This window comes from Lactuca virosa, chromosome 8, assembly GCF_052849685.1.
Source record: "Lactuca virosa cultivar CGN04683 chromosome 8, Lactuca_virosa_CGN04683_v6, whole genome shotgun sequence".
Classification (NCBI taxonomy): domain Eukaryota; kingdom Viridiplantae; phylum Streptophyta; class Magnoliopsida; order Asterales; family Asteraceae; genus Lactuca; species Lactuca virosa.
Window position 1 is genome coordinate 162,808,074 of NC_136433.1, and position 13,895 is coordinate 162,821,968.

The 13,895-nt window shown below is 34.6% G+C and overlaps 1 protein-coding gene across 1 annotated transcript; it reads right to left on the minus strand.

Annotated features, from left to right (window-relative positions):
* Positions 1 to 2,247: 2,247 nt before the first annotated feature.
* Positions 2,248 to 4,791, minus strand: LOC145131021 (uncharacterized). The gene is made up of 3 exons (XM_079065758.1): positions 4,290 to 4,791; positions 3,004 to 4,175; positions 2,248 to 2,961 (listed from the first exon to the last, which is right to left on the minus strand). Exons 1-3 carry the CDS (start codon positions 4,789 to 4,791, stop codon positions 2,248 to 2,250), a joined length of 2,388 nt encoding a protein of 795 aa, XP_078921884.1.
* Positions 4,792 to 13,895: the final 9,104 nt, after the last annotated feature.

Sequence of the window (13,895 nt, forward strand, 5' to 3'; positions counted from 1 at the left end):
AAAGTGGATCACCGGGATCGAGAGGCGGAAAATGAACTTTTGGTACATGATTATTTTGCCCTTGATACTTTATATGATCTATCGAAATTTGAAGAACGTTTTTGTATTAGTAGAAATTTATTTTTACGTATAGCAAGAGATTTGGAACGTAATTATGAGTGTTTCCAATTACGATGGGATGCTAGAGGTAAATGTGATTTTACTATAATAAAAAAATGTACGACCGCTCTTAGACAATTGGGATATGGCATAACCACAAATGCATCAGATGAGTATTTGAAAATGTTTGAGAGGACGGGTCGAAAATGTACATATCTTTTCTGTGAGTATGTTATAGAGCTTTACCGTGACATATACTTGCGACATCCAACTAAAAGTAATGTCAAACAGTTGTATGCCGCACATCAAGCTAAATATGGTTTTCCAGGGATGCTTGGTAGTATTGATTGTACACATTGGGAGTGGAAAAATTGTTCCAATGCGTGACATGGTCAATTCACGCAAGGTGATCATGAGGTGATCCCGACTGTTATATTAGAGGCGGTTGTTTCACATGACCTATGGTTTTGATATGCATTCTTTGGTATGGCGGGGTCCAACAATATGAACTGAATGTGCTTCAAGCGTCTCCGTTATTTAACAATATTTTGCAGGGTAAAGCACCAGACATGTCATACGTTGTGAATGGAAATGAATATAAGTATGGGTATTACCTAGGTGATGGGATATATCCAGAGTATGCTACAATTTTCAAGTCATATTCATTTCCAGCCAATGAAAATGAAAATTGTTCAAGTTAGCATAGGAATCTGCACGGAAGGATGTGGAACGAGCGTTTGGAGTCTTAAAACAAAAGTGGCACATAATCAAACATCCGACACGAACATGGGATAGGGCAAAACTAACGACGGTGTTGACTGCTTGTGTTACTTTATATAACATGATAATAGAAGAAGAGGGCAGAACTATTTGTTCATATACCGGGAACGATATACTTAATCCACCTGCAATAATACAAGTTGGCAGCCCGACATACTTCTCTAGGATTTTGGAAACACAAAACTGTGAACCACATCATAATATACGCCACGATTTGACCAAGCACTTATGGGAAAAACAATTCCAAGGGAGAAATGACGATGAGGATGGGGGCAATGACGACGAGGCGGATGCGGACGGTGACGATGAAGCGGATGAGGACGGTGACGATGACGAGTATTATTTGTCTATGATTTTTATGTTTTAAATTTTTATGTTTTTTTAAGTAGTGTTATGTTTTATTTGTTATGTTTTATGTTTATTTTAATAATTTAGGTTTTAAATTTCTATGTTTTTAATTAACGAAATGTGGTTTTATTTTTTTGTGTTTTCAAAAAATTTATGTTATAAATTATGTTTCTTATTTAATATAATGTTACAAAAAATAAAAAAAATAAAAATTTTTATTTATGTTATAAATTATGTTATTTATTTAATATAATGTTACAAAAAATAAAAAAAAATATTGTTAGTAGTAACCATTTCTAATGTCTAGTGAGTTGGTGGTGAAGCTGCCATGAGACAGAGATGACATCAGTTTTTCGATTGGTTGGTTGGTTGTGACCACTCTCCAGAGCCGTATGTATATAAAGGTCCAACCCATTGTGTTGTGTATAGTTGTACTCTTTGGCACCTTTTGTTGTTATGCCATTCAGTTATCTTTCACAAACCATACAATCATTTCTTCATCTTCGTTAGAGAGTATAGTGTAGTGATATATAAAGGGAAAAGTCGATGAAGACGGTGATAGAAGGAGAATAACAAAGATAATGAAGGATTTTGAATCTTTAATAATAAAATAAAAAAATACAATAAAATAATAATAATACAAATTATTTGGATGATGAAGGATTTTGAATCTTTAGTAATAAAATTAAAAAATACAATAAAATAATAATAATACAAATTATTTGAATAAAAATGATAAAATAGCAATCTGAAAGTAACTTAATTGATCGATGACAAATTTAAATAGATGACTAAAGTTGGAACAAACTACCAACAAGACTACTAAAGTTGATTTCCGAATTCAGTAAAATAACATCAAGGCCGGTCCGTTGATTTTAAGGGCCCGGTGCGAAACTAAAAAATGGGCCCCTAAATATATATTTATTTTTTATATATACCAAAAATTCATTAATTATTTCATAATTGTTATAATATGAAGCAAATCAAAAGAACGATCATACAATAGATAATCTTAGACAACTACATGAATCGCGAGACTCTCCTAGCATTCTTGGAAGCAAAATTGTTCACCAACTCTTCATAATCAATAGTCTCCAATATAACGTTCTCAATAGCTATTATCGCCAATCCATTAAGTCTTTCTTGTGACATTGTGGACCTTAGGTAGGACTTCAACAACTTTAGCTTTGAAAAACTTCTTTCTGTAGACGCGACCGTTACAGGAATAGTCAACAAGATTTTGTAGGCAATAATTGCATTAGGAAAACAATCGACTTTTTTCATATATTTTAAAACATCAATAGGGCTCGTAATTTCACTCGGTAAGAACATATCAAGCAGCTTTAACTCCATATAAAGTTCATGAGAATCGATATCTGATTGTTCACCAGACTTAAGTGCGGCTTCGAGACGGCTACAACATGACTTGAGATCTTTGTCATCAAATTCCTTCAATTTTTTTGGAAACAAGAAACCAAAAATATTTTCATACTCTTTGTATTGTTGAAATCTTGTTTTAAGAGAAGCACTCGCTTGATCAACAATATCTAAAAAGTAATTAACTTTAAAATTCTCCTCGACTGAAAATACAACATCTTGATCACTTGAATTCTCATCAAATTGTTTTTTTCTACTAACCGACCACTTTTGAGAGAATACCGGATCAATATTCATTTCAACGGAAAGTTCCTTCGCATCATCAATCGCCTTGGAGAACCCTATTTCTCTAAACTCCTTGAAGTACTCAATTAGCATATTCACTTCGTTAATAGCAACATCGAGAAGCATATCTTTTGATTGTAATTTTTTGCTAACTAAGTTCACCATGTACAATATTTGATACCAAATGACTATCAATACCAAAAACTCAAATCCACCAAGCTCATTATTTGCTAGCGATTTAGCTTCACTTTGGATTTTAGCATCATTGTCTTTTTCCGCAACTTCAAGTAAAGCTTCTCTTAAATCCGGAAGTTGTTGTCTAATAGCCTTCACACTATCAACACGACTTTCCCACCGAGTGGCAGACAATGACTTTGGAGTCAAACCTTTGATATTCTCTTTCAGAATTTGCCACCTCTTAGTAGAATTGGAAAATATTGTATATACTCGTTGTATGACTCCAAAAAAATCTCTAGCTTTACTACAACTGTTAGCCATGTCACACAGTGCAAGATTAAGACTATGACAACCACATGGAGTATAAAATGCTCTAGAATTTATGTCCAAAAATCTCTTTTGAACTCCTTGATGTTTTCCTCTCATGTTTGATCCATTGTCATACCCTTGCCCCCGCATATCATCAATATCAAGACCAAGAGATTTTAATTCATCGTGTGTAATATCAAAGAGCCCTTTACTCGTGGTATCATTAACATTCAAAAAACCTAAAAAGGATTCTTCAACAGTAACATCATTGGAGGAGAAATTTACATACCTCACTATCAAAGACATTTGTTCTTGGTGACTTGTATCAGGGGTACAATCAAGTATGATAGAGTAATATTTTGCTTCCTTTACCTTTTTAATGATTTCTCGTTTAATTTCATCAGCTAGTAAAAGTATCACTTCATTTTGGATCTTGTGGCCAAGATAATGTACATGGATCTCATCATTTTTGATCCGCCGCACATGCTCTTTCAAAACCAGGTCAAACTCTTCAAACATATCAATCGCTCCAAGAAAGTTTACATTACTCTTTTGATATAATTTTTCATTTGTTCCACGAAATGCTAAATTATATTTAGCCAGATATTTCACTAGTGCAATAATCCTCAATAGTACTTGTTTCCAATGCTCCCTTTCTTTCTTAAATTGATCATACACCACTTTATCAATTGTTTCATTAACTTTCAATCTTTCACGCATTTCAAACCAAGTAGCTAAATTTGTGAGATGATCTAAACCAACTTCATGCTCTTTAAGTCTTGTACTAAGATGTTGCCAATCTGCATAACCTTCACTATCCAATTGACCTTTCGGGATCCCTTTTCTAAATATTTTACAACAAAAACAAAAAACTTTATCAAGCTCTTTCGAGTATACTAGCCATTCTCTGTCACATGTTTGTTTATTTGGCAGAGTTCTAGTATACATAGTTGCAGAAAACCATCTAGAAAATCTATCAGGTGGACCCTTATCAATAGTATTATCCCTTTTAGGACCTTTCTCTACCAAACGTTTCACCATGTCTGTGCTTAGTGCATCCCAATTTCTTGGATCGAATATGTCAACATTATCACTATTAACATTAACATTAACATCATCATCATCATCATCATCATCACCATCATCTTCAATGTCATCACCATCATCATTACCATCATCAACATCAACACGATCTCCATCGAAATTAACATTATCAACATTAACATCATTAATTGGATCTCCTTCGACATCAACACTCAAATTATCAGGAATATCATCATTATTTTGATTTTGAGAAGGAACTTTAGGTTTTTTTTGGAAAAACTTATCTAGAGAACCACTATTAGCCTTTGTTGATTCTTCAATTCTTTTTATCTTTTTACGTTTTTGACTACCAGATAAATACTTAGGAGGCATTATTTCTGAAAATAAAATAACAATAATCAACCAAATACTCGATAAAAATTAAAACTATGATAAAAGAACTCTAGAAATCTAATTGACTATATCAAAATGTTGAATGAGCAATACCAATAACAATGTAAACTAGAAAAAAAAATACTAATGATTATAAAAAATACTAATAATTATGAATTATAAATATTACCATTAGAGAAAAAAAAAAACGAACCTGTTCTTAGTTCTTCCTTTGCTACCGAATTGCCCAAACTCAACAAATAAATAAAAAAAGCTATGGACTTACATATATAGTAATTAAATGCGTGTTTGTGTTAGATACTAATTATTTATGTGATATACTTAGTTTAATTGGACTTATATACTAATTTAAATTAAAGATGTATTTGACTTAGGTGCTGTTTGTTTTTTCTGATACAAAATGTCTGCAGTCTGCGGACCACATCTGTAGACCTCTGCAGTAGAAGATGTGGATCAAACGTCTGCAGTCTGAAAAAAGAAGACTGTTTGTTTTTTTAACATCTGCGGGCTACTAAAATAAACTAAAATCTAAATGAACTGAATTTTTTAAACTTCAAAGTGATTTTTTAATATTTTTATGACTTTGTTATAAATAATTAACAAATCTAGATCAACTTTTATCTATTATTGTATAAAAATAAAAATAAAAATGGTATGAATTAACGTATATATTTGATAAAAACCAACAACTTTGGTTGCAAAGTTATAACTAAACATTATAATTAGGGATCAAAGAATTTGATACACAAATGGATCGAAATAACTTCGATTTTTTCAATTAAATCCATTAAAAACGTACCATAAATATTTTCTCAGGAAATTGACGATACTGTATTAAATAATGTTTTACAAAATTTGGCAAAAAAATATAAGAATATATTATGATTTTTTTTTTCATATTTATATAAACAGCTTCAACGACTATTATTGTAATAAAACTTTATTTATAAATTTGTCAAAAATATCATGTTTATATCGTCGAACGTTTTTTTTTTTTTAAGTTTTGTAATTTTTTTTTCAAATTGTTTATCATTAATAAAGTTGGAAAAAATATAAATAAAAAAAAACTTAAAAAAAGTGAAGATATATGTGTTTTTTTAAAGCTAGAAGATGTCTGAAGACTATGGTCCACATCTGCGCCAAGAAGAGGGCGCACATACATTTTTAGGTCTGCAATCTTCAAAAAAACAAACAGTCTGCCAATGCTAATGTCTGCGCGTGGTCTGCGCGGCGCAGACAGAAGAGACCACGAAGATCTGCAGACAAAAAATAAACACCACCTTAGATAATTTCTTATGAGATACTAATGACGTGTTTGTTACGCTTGAATTAAAAGGATAGGCTGAAGAATTATAATAAAAATAAAAAACTGAATTGCTAGTGCCAAGTTTCAATCTTGGGCCTAACCCATGAATGTCAATCGTCTTTGCCATGTCAACCACCAGCTTTTTATTTACTTTAATCTCGACATCTCATATATATATATATATATATATATATATATATATATATATATATATATATATATATATATATATATATATATATATATATCGGGCTCACAAACAATGTGGGCCCTGTGCGGTCGCACACCCGACATATGTTAAGGGCCGGCCATTATATTGGTTTTTGTTGAAATTTACTTAAAAGGGAAAAAATGGGACGATATATGAAAGTAGAGAGACCGGGAGAAAGTATTAAAACGACATTTGCGTAATGATTACGAGAAAATGCAAAATATTCTTCAGAAAACAAAAGGGACAACATGTGTATTGGTAGGAAAATGATACCAGCTTTTGTTTCTTTTTGTGTGTGTCTGATGAAACAAGACAAAGCATTTAATAATTTGGGATCAGGCACAACTGCTAACTTGCTCAAACTTTAATGCCATTACTTTTAGCGTAAAGACTAAATTTCATTTTAGTTCAAAGTCTTTTAATTTGTATTAATTTTGTTTATGTGGTTTTCAATTTTTGCTTAATCAGTCCCGTCATTTAGCTATGTTAAAGCTTCCGTTAAATATTGATGGAATGATTTTCTTTTTCTTTTTTTTTTAATAAAAAAATATGTTTGTTTTTATATCAACTTCAACAAAAGGTATCAAATTATTCACAAATCGTGAATCTTATATTTTTGGAAAGCTATTACAAGTTTTTTGGAGTTTTGTAAAGTGAGTTATGATATTTTTATCACATGATGGTCAATATACAAAAAAATGTTCGATGGTCTGATGGACTAACTTCAATGAGAAGTCGAGAGTGACCCAAATGTTTAAAAAATATGTATCTTAGAGTTTTATACAGAAAGTTATAACATTGTTGCCACAAAATATCCAATATACAAAAATGTTTAGTGGTCTGAAAGTATGTTTTGTGTTATGAAAATTTGTTTAGTGATCTATAATATGTTATGTGACATCCCTAATTTTCGCCGCCAAATAAAAATTTTTCTTTATGCTTATTTAAAACAAAGTATTTTTTTAAAGAATATATTAATGCAGAATTGTCGCAAAACATTTTACTTTTTAATATAAATAAGTATCAAAACATTTTTAAAGAAACGTCTTGCTGTTATTACTATTAAAACCTCGGATGTTATAACTGATAAAAAAGTATAAGAATAAACTAGTCATTACAGGCCTTACAACTGTTTATTATACTGATGTCCATAATCTCATTTATCACTCAACAAATTACATTCACTTATTCCAATGCCTTCTTACCGGTACTTGTGATACAAACAAACTGTGTGGGTTAGACTTGGTAGTCTGGAGAGTGCATAGGGTTTGCAACCCACAATAATTTTTTTTTGAACCGTCAAACTAATATACTCCTAAATACAACTTATATCTCCTAGTGAGACATGAACCCATGACCTCTTATTTGAGAGAGTCACTCCTTATCGCAAGGCCAAATGCCTTTTGGTAATCCACAATAATATAATTAAGTCTTTTAAATATATATTTCACACCAAATAATTAACCCGATTACCCATACATGTTATTCTCACAAACTGATCCTAAAATGATGATCTCAATGGACCTACCCTAACGGATCACTGTAAGCAACAAGTACACAATACTGCTTCTGGGATTCTTTAGCAATATATATTAACAAAGTCAACCATTGGGGGGGGGGGGGCTAGATTGCCCGAATGAACGTATAGTTCATTAACACCTACATATTGTAAGTCTGCCAGTGTTCTACAAGACTGTCTAGATTAGTCAGTGGTTGTCATTTGTACTCTGCTTTATGACTAATCTCAATAGTACAATGTTGGTCACGACCTCACACCATTATTTTATTATTCATAACCCTTCACTACTGTTAGGGGTCAAGATCCTTAAATCTATCCAGGGTCCCGAATCTTAAAGGAGTCTCGGGATCCCAAAACATACATCAGGATCCTAACCATCACCATTATTATTTCCTAACAAAATTAACAGATATATTTCCTATTTATTCTTCACGTGTGCAAAATTAATCAACAAAAGACTCATCAACTCTGAAGAATCGTTTCAATCAAGCTTCAGACCCGGAAATACCAAGTCAAGGCAACGTACAAATACTTGTTCAACATGTAACACCCTGATTTCCAGGTATTAGATTTATTCCATTTATGCATGATTTTCCTATGAAGCACGACGTAGTGAAGCCTCTGTTGGATTAGTGTCTAAGTCCATAACTATATTTGGTATGTACTTGACTCGGTTGTAGCATGGTCCTTTTGGGTTGCCTTCACTAAAGCAACTGGACAGGATGATTTATGGAGAGAGAGAGGATATTATGGTTTATTCATATATTATATGAATAATATATTAAAGGAGAAATCATATTGTTTAATTAATATTGGTCAAGAATTAATTAAGAATTAATTTTGTGGTTGAAAGAGATTAATTAAATAAAGGGGACTGGAATTGTCAATTATAAGATAATTGAATTTGGGCTGTGGATCTTATGGATTAAGGGAGTGGACGATTTCAAGGTGGGAACCCACTTAGAAATCGTCCAAGGGCCTTATTCCAGAAGGTTCTTGGAGCTGCTTAGGGCCTAAGCTATCCAATTAGGGTTTTGACTGAAACCCTAGCAGCTCAGCTATTTAAGGACCCCTAGGGCTGCATATTTCGGCTACAAGAAGAAACCCTAGAGTTCCTATAGCCGAAATTGTGCCTCCATTCTCTCTCTTCTCAATCATCTTCTTGCCTTGGTGTTTGTAAGCCATTAGAGGTATTACACTTGTGATACTAAGCTCTTAAAGTTGAAGATTCTTGCTACTATCAAAAGGTAATCATCTAAACTTGTATTAGTTGTAGATCTCGATTTTATAGTAAGCTAGATTAGGGTTTAAAAGCTTTGGATAAATTTGCATGTACAATAAAGAAATCTAGATCCAAAGCTTTAGGGTTTTGCATGTGCACATAGGAATGTTCTTTTGCTCAAAACCCATAAGTGGTATCAGAGCCTTGCATGGTTTCTATTGTATTTGATGCATTGTGTGTTTGTCCTTTGCTTAAAATCGATTTTCTGGCCTTTTGCCTGACAGACTTGTCGAGTCCCAAAGTGAACTCGCCGAGTCAGATGAACTCGATGAGTCCAAAAGGGGACTCGGCGAGTCGGGCTGTCAGACAGAGGGAAATTCGGGATTTTTGGCTTATTTTGACTTGGGATAATTACCATAATTGTTTCTAATTAATAAAATCCGAATTTTATTGATTCCTTATGATTATCTGTGTCAAAATAAAAGATACTTGTCATCTAATTAGATAATTATTGTCTTATTTGATAAATCTTAAATATTTGAATTATTTGATCAATTATCTTGCATGAAAATGGATTAGGTCAAAATTAGATAATCACCAAATTAATTGTTTAATTGTTTATTTGAATTTTGATATAGATAGTTTTGAAATGTTTCAAAACTTGCCCTCATGTTTGGGATTAAAATTTTTGGATTAAAAGTTTAATTTTGAAATATTTAAATTCTAAACCCTAGAATTTTACAAGTTTAAAATTCACCCTATACTATTATAATATTATTAGAATAATTATTATATATGTATAAGATAAATGCTAGTCTTACCGTTAGTAGGCCTCATTCACGAAACTGATCTATAAGGGGGGGGGGGTATAAGGTTGCTACCTATAAAATGACAGTTTAATGGGTGTCCACTCTCACCCACCGCTTCCTTGATTGGTGGAGGGTCGTTAGCCGAACGGGTAGGATAGGGCAACTAATTCCTCATTAAAAGTATAATGATTATAAAAGCAACTAAATGTTTTTATAAAATTCCCAATCTTAGTTACTTTAGGAAAAATGTGAAAATGATGTTATTCCATGAAATTACACTTTGTACCCTTGCCAAGACGTTAGTGGAGCGTGTGTGGTTAACCGGCACACTAATTTGGGTCTAGCGAAGGGGGGAAAGGGTGACTCGATGTCTGTCATAGATCAATGGAGCGTGTGTGGCTAACCGACACATTGATTAGGTGACTATAACATTGAGGGCACCATATACATTTGCATGGTTATCCACACATTGTTTGTGATCCTCGGTATCCCAGTCACAAACTTGAAGGGCATATCGAGATTTAAACATGCCATTGAAAAGTTCAATGAATCTCAAAAGATCTAGGAGTTTTTAATACATTTAAAACTTAATTTCTTTTTCGTTTTTCATGGTGGAAATTAGTGAATCGTCATTCACTTACCTTCAAATTATTTGTTGTTTAGATTACTACATCCCTCTTCTAAATTGCAAATTTTGTTGTTGGATCCTAGCCCTAATTTCTCATTTGGGTGTTTAATTGGGGATTCTTATCTAATCAAACATTGTCTCTTTTCTTTTCAGATGTCTAACTCGAACAACAACAACGTTTCAGGCTCAACCTCTTCAGGCTCGTTCTCACTCATGAATTTGTGTAGGAGGGTGATCTTAGATAGGACCAATTTCAATGATTGGATCCGCAACATTCGAATGGTTACCCGCTACGAGGACAAAGAGTATGTCCTCGACAAGGAACTGAAGGAGGTGAATGTCAACACTGCTGCTCTAGAGGAGATCGCTGCCTTTGAGGCCCACGAGCGAGATGCTACAAAAGTCCATTGCATCATGCTCACAACTATGACTGCAGAACTCCAAAAGTCCTACGAGGAGAACTATCCCTATGAGATGCACCAGGATTTACTGGACAGGTACCACCAGAGTGCCAGGCAGGAGAGATACGAGATCATCACTTCGATGATCACAACGAAGATGAGGGACGAAGAGTCTGTCACTGCTCATCTGCAGAAAATGCAGAGATATGTCGACCGCCTGCTAAAGCTAAATGTTAACTTCGATGAAGAGTTGGCGATTGATATCATTCTTCACTCCTTGCCACCCTGTTTCAACCAGTTCAGAATGACCTACCATATGAACAAAGAGGAGGTCAGCTTGAGCAAGCTCCAAGGCTTGTTGAGGACTGCTGAGAGCAACCTCAAAGACAAATCTGTTGCATCAACTCCCGCTACTGCTGCCCCCGTCTTGGCTATTGGTCAAGGGAAGGGTAAGAAGGGGAAGGCTCCTTCCAAGAGCCACCACAAGGGAAAGTATCATGATGACACCTCTTCTAGTGGAACCAAGGCTGGTACCACTGCACCCTCCTCAAACCCAAAGGATGCAGAGTGCTATCACTGCCATGACAAAGGGAATTGGAAACGAAGCTGCCCGAAGTATCTGTACGACATCAAGGATGGAATGATAAAACCATCCTACGCAGGTATTTATACTATTCAATCTAATAATTCATCGCATGCTATTTCTTGGGTTCTTGATACAGGATGTGGTTTTCACATTTGTTCTGATTTGCAGGGCCTAAGAAGAAATAGGGATGTGGAGCATGGGAAGATAAACTTGATCATGGGGAACAGAAGAGCGTCGCCTGTCACCAAGATTGGAGTTTACTCTTTAGTGCTTAGTAGTGGATTAGGACTAGATTTGAATAATTGTTTCTATTCGCCAGAAATGGCAAGAAACATTATTTCTTTTCATGGTTTATATAGACAAGGATTTAGATTTTTGTTTGATAATGAAAAAGGTTCTATTAATGCTTTTCTTAATGGTGTTTTCTATTTTGAAGCATTGCCTTGTAATGGAATATATGAAACTGTGATGGTTGTAGACAATTTAGGAAATGATGTGTTGTATATCGATTCTTCCAATGATTTGGATAAAGCATGCTTTTGGCATTGTCGTCTTGGACATGTCAACAAGAAACGCATAGCCCAACTCCAAAAGGATGGAGTGTTGGAGTCCTTCGACCTTAGGGACGATGACGCGTGCGAGTATTGTTTACTTGGAAAGATGACTAAGTCACCCTTCACTGGTTCTTGTGAAAGGGGTGAGGGTTTATTGGATCTCATACACACAGATGTGTGTGGGCCCTTTAGATCCACCACAAGGGATGCAAGTCACTTCTATGTGACTTTCACTGATGATTATAGAAGATATGGCTATATCTACTTAATCAAACACAAGTCAGAAACCTTTGAAAAGTTCAAAGCGTTTAAACAGGAAGTGGAGAATCAGTTGGGCAGGAAAATCAAGATGCTTCAATCCGATCGAGGTGGAGAGTACCTTAGTCTTAAATTCCACGACTACCTCAAGGAATGCGGAATAGTTTTGCATTTGACGCCACCCAGGACACCGCAGTTGAATGGTGTAGCTGAGAGGCGTAATCGAACCTTGTTGGACATGGTTTGTTCCATGATGAGTCGTGCTTCGCTACCTATCTCATTCTGGGGTAATGCCTTAGAGACTGTCGCCCATATCCTTAACTTAGTCCCTACAAAGAAGGTTCCAAAACTCCTCACGAGATGTGGACAGGGAAAGCTCCTTTGTTGGCACATATCAAGGTTTGGGGTTGCGAGGCTTTCGTAAGACGAGAGACTCACGACAAGCTTGAACCTCGTAGTGAGCGATGTATTTTCATCGGCTACCCGCATAAGTCCTTTGTATATCTCTTCTGTAGACTGAGTGACAATGTTGTCTTCGTTGCGAGGAGAGGGGTTTTCCGAGAACGAGAACTCATAAGCCAAGGGGACAGTGGGAGGCAAATCGATCTTGAAGAACTTCTAGAATCGAACGATGAAGGAACCTCTAACACTGACGCTCAACTTGAGGTGGAAACTCCTGTTGAACCGATTGACGAGTCCTTACCTCTTAGACGTTCCAGTAGAGTTAGTTTTCCGCCTGTGTTATATGGTTTTCATATAACAAGTGAAGGTGATACGTTTATTAGTGACAATACACTAATGAATTTGGATGAACCTAACACTCCTAAGTGTACATGCAACCCTAAATACCTTGGATCTATGTTTTCTCTATTGTACATACAATTATGAACATCCAAGGTATTATCCTAATCTAGCATACAAAATAATAAATATAACAAGATAGAATACATACCTCTTTGATGTAGAATGTCTTCATGAAGCTTGAGTGCCTAGTGCCCCAAGTGTGACACCTCAAATGGTTCACACAACACCAAATACAATTGGAATAACTTGAGAGAAACTTGAACACTCCTTGAAATCGTCTAGCCTTCACACTCACACATTAGTGCCCGATGTCTTGAGCCATGGGATTCTTTTATATGGTGGCTATTAGGGTTACACCATGTAACTCATAACTTTACCCATTCCTTATGCTCCATGGATTTTAACCTCCATGGAGTATCCATGGGTCACCCCATGGACTTAGTTCAACATAAGGAATCTTGGATCACAAGCCCACATATATAAGAATGAATGATTTACACAATCAACCCATATATTTAATTAATCTCCTTTTGATCACTTAATTAATTCCAAATTAATTCTTGATCAATACTAATTAAATAACCTTATTAATATATTAGAACTTATAATATATTAACCAACCTTAAGTGTTATTTCTCTCATTATAGTCTATCCAAATGCATGATGCCATGCAACCCAAATGGACCATGCCGGGTCGGGTCAAGTCTTACCAATTATATTTATGGACTTAGACATTAATCCAACAGTCTCCCACTTGGATAAGTCTAAAACTATTATTGCGTATG

Excerpts from the sequence above, each read along its gene's own strand:
- LOC145131021 (XM_079065758.1), bottom strand. The coding sequence starts at position 4,791 with ATGCCTCCTAAGTATTTATCTGGTAGTCAAAAACGTAAAAAGATAAAA. Across the intron at positions 4,176-4,289 it reads TCTGCCAAATAAACAAACAT|ATTGGCAACATCTTAGTACA; the intron begins GTGACAGAGAAT and ends AAGGTTATGCAG. Across the intron at positions 2,962-3,003 it reads CAAAAGATATGCTTCTCGAT|GAGTTTAGAGAAATAGGGTT; the intron begins GTTGCTATTAAC and ends GAGTACTTCAAG.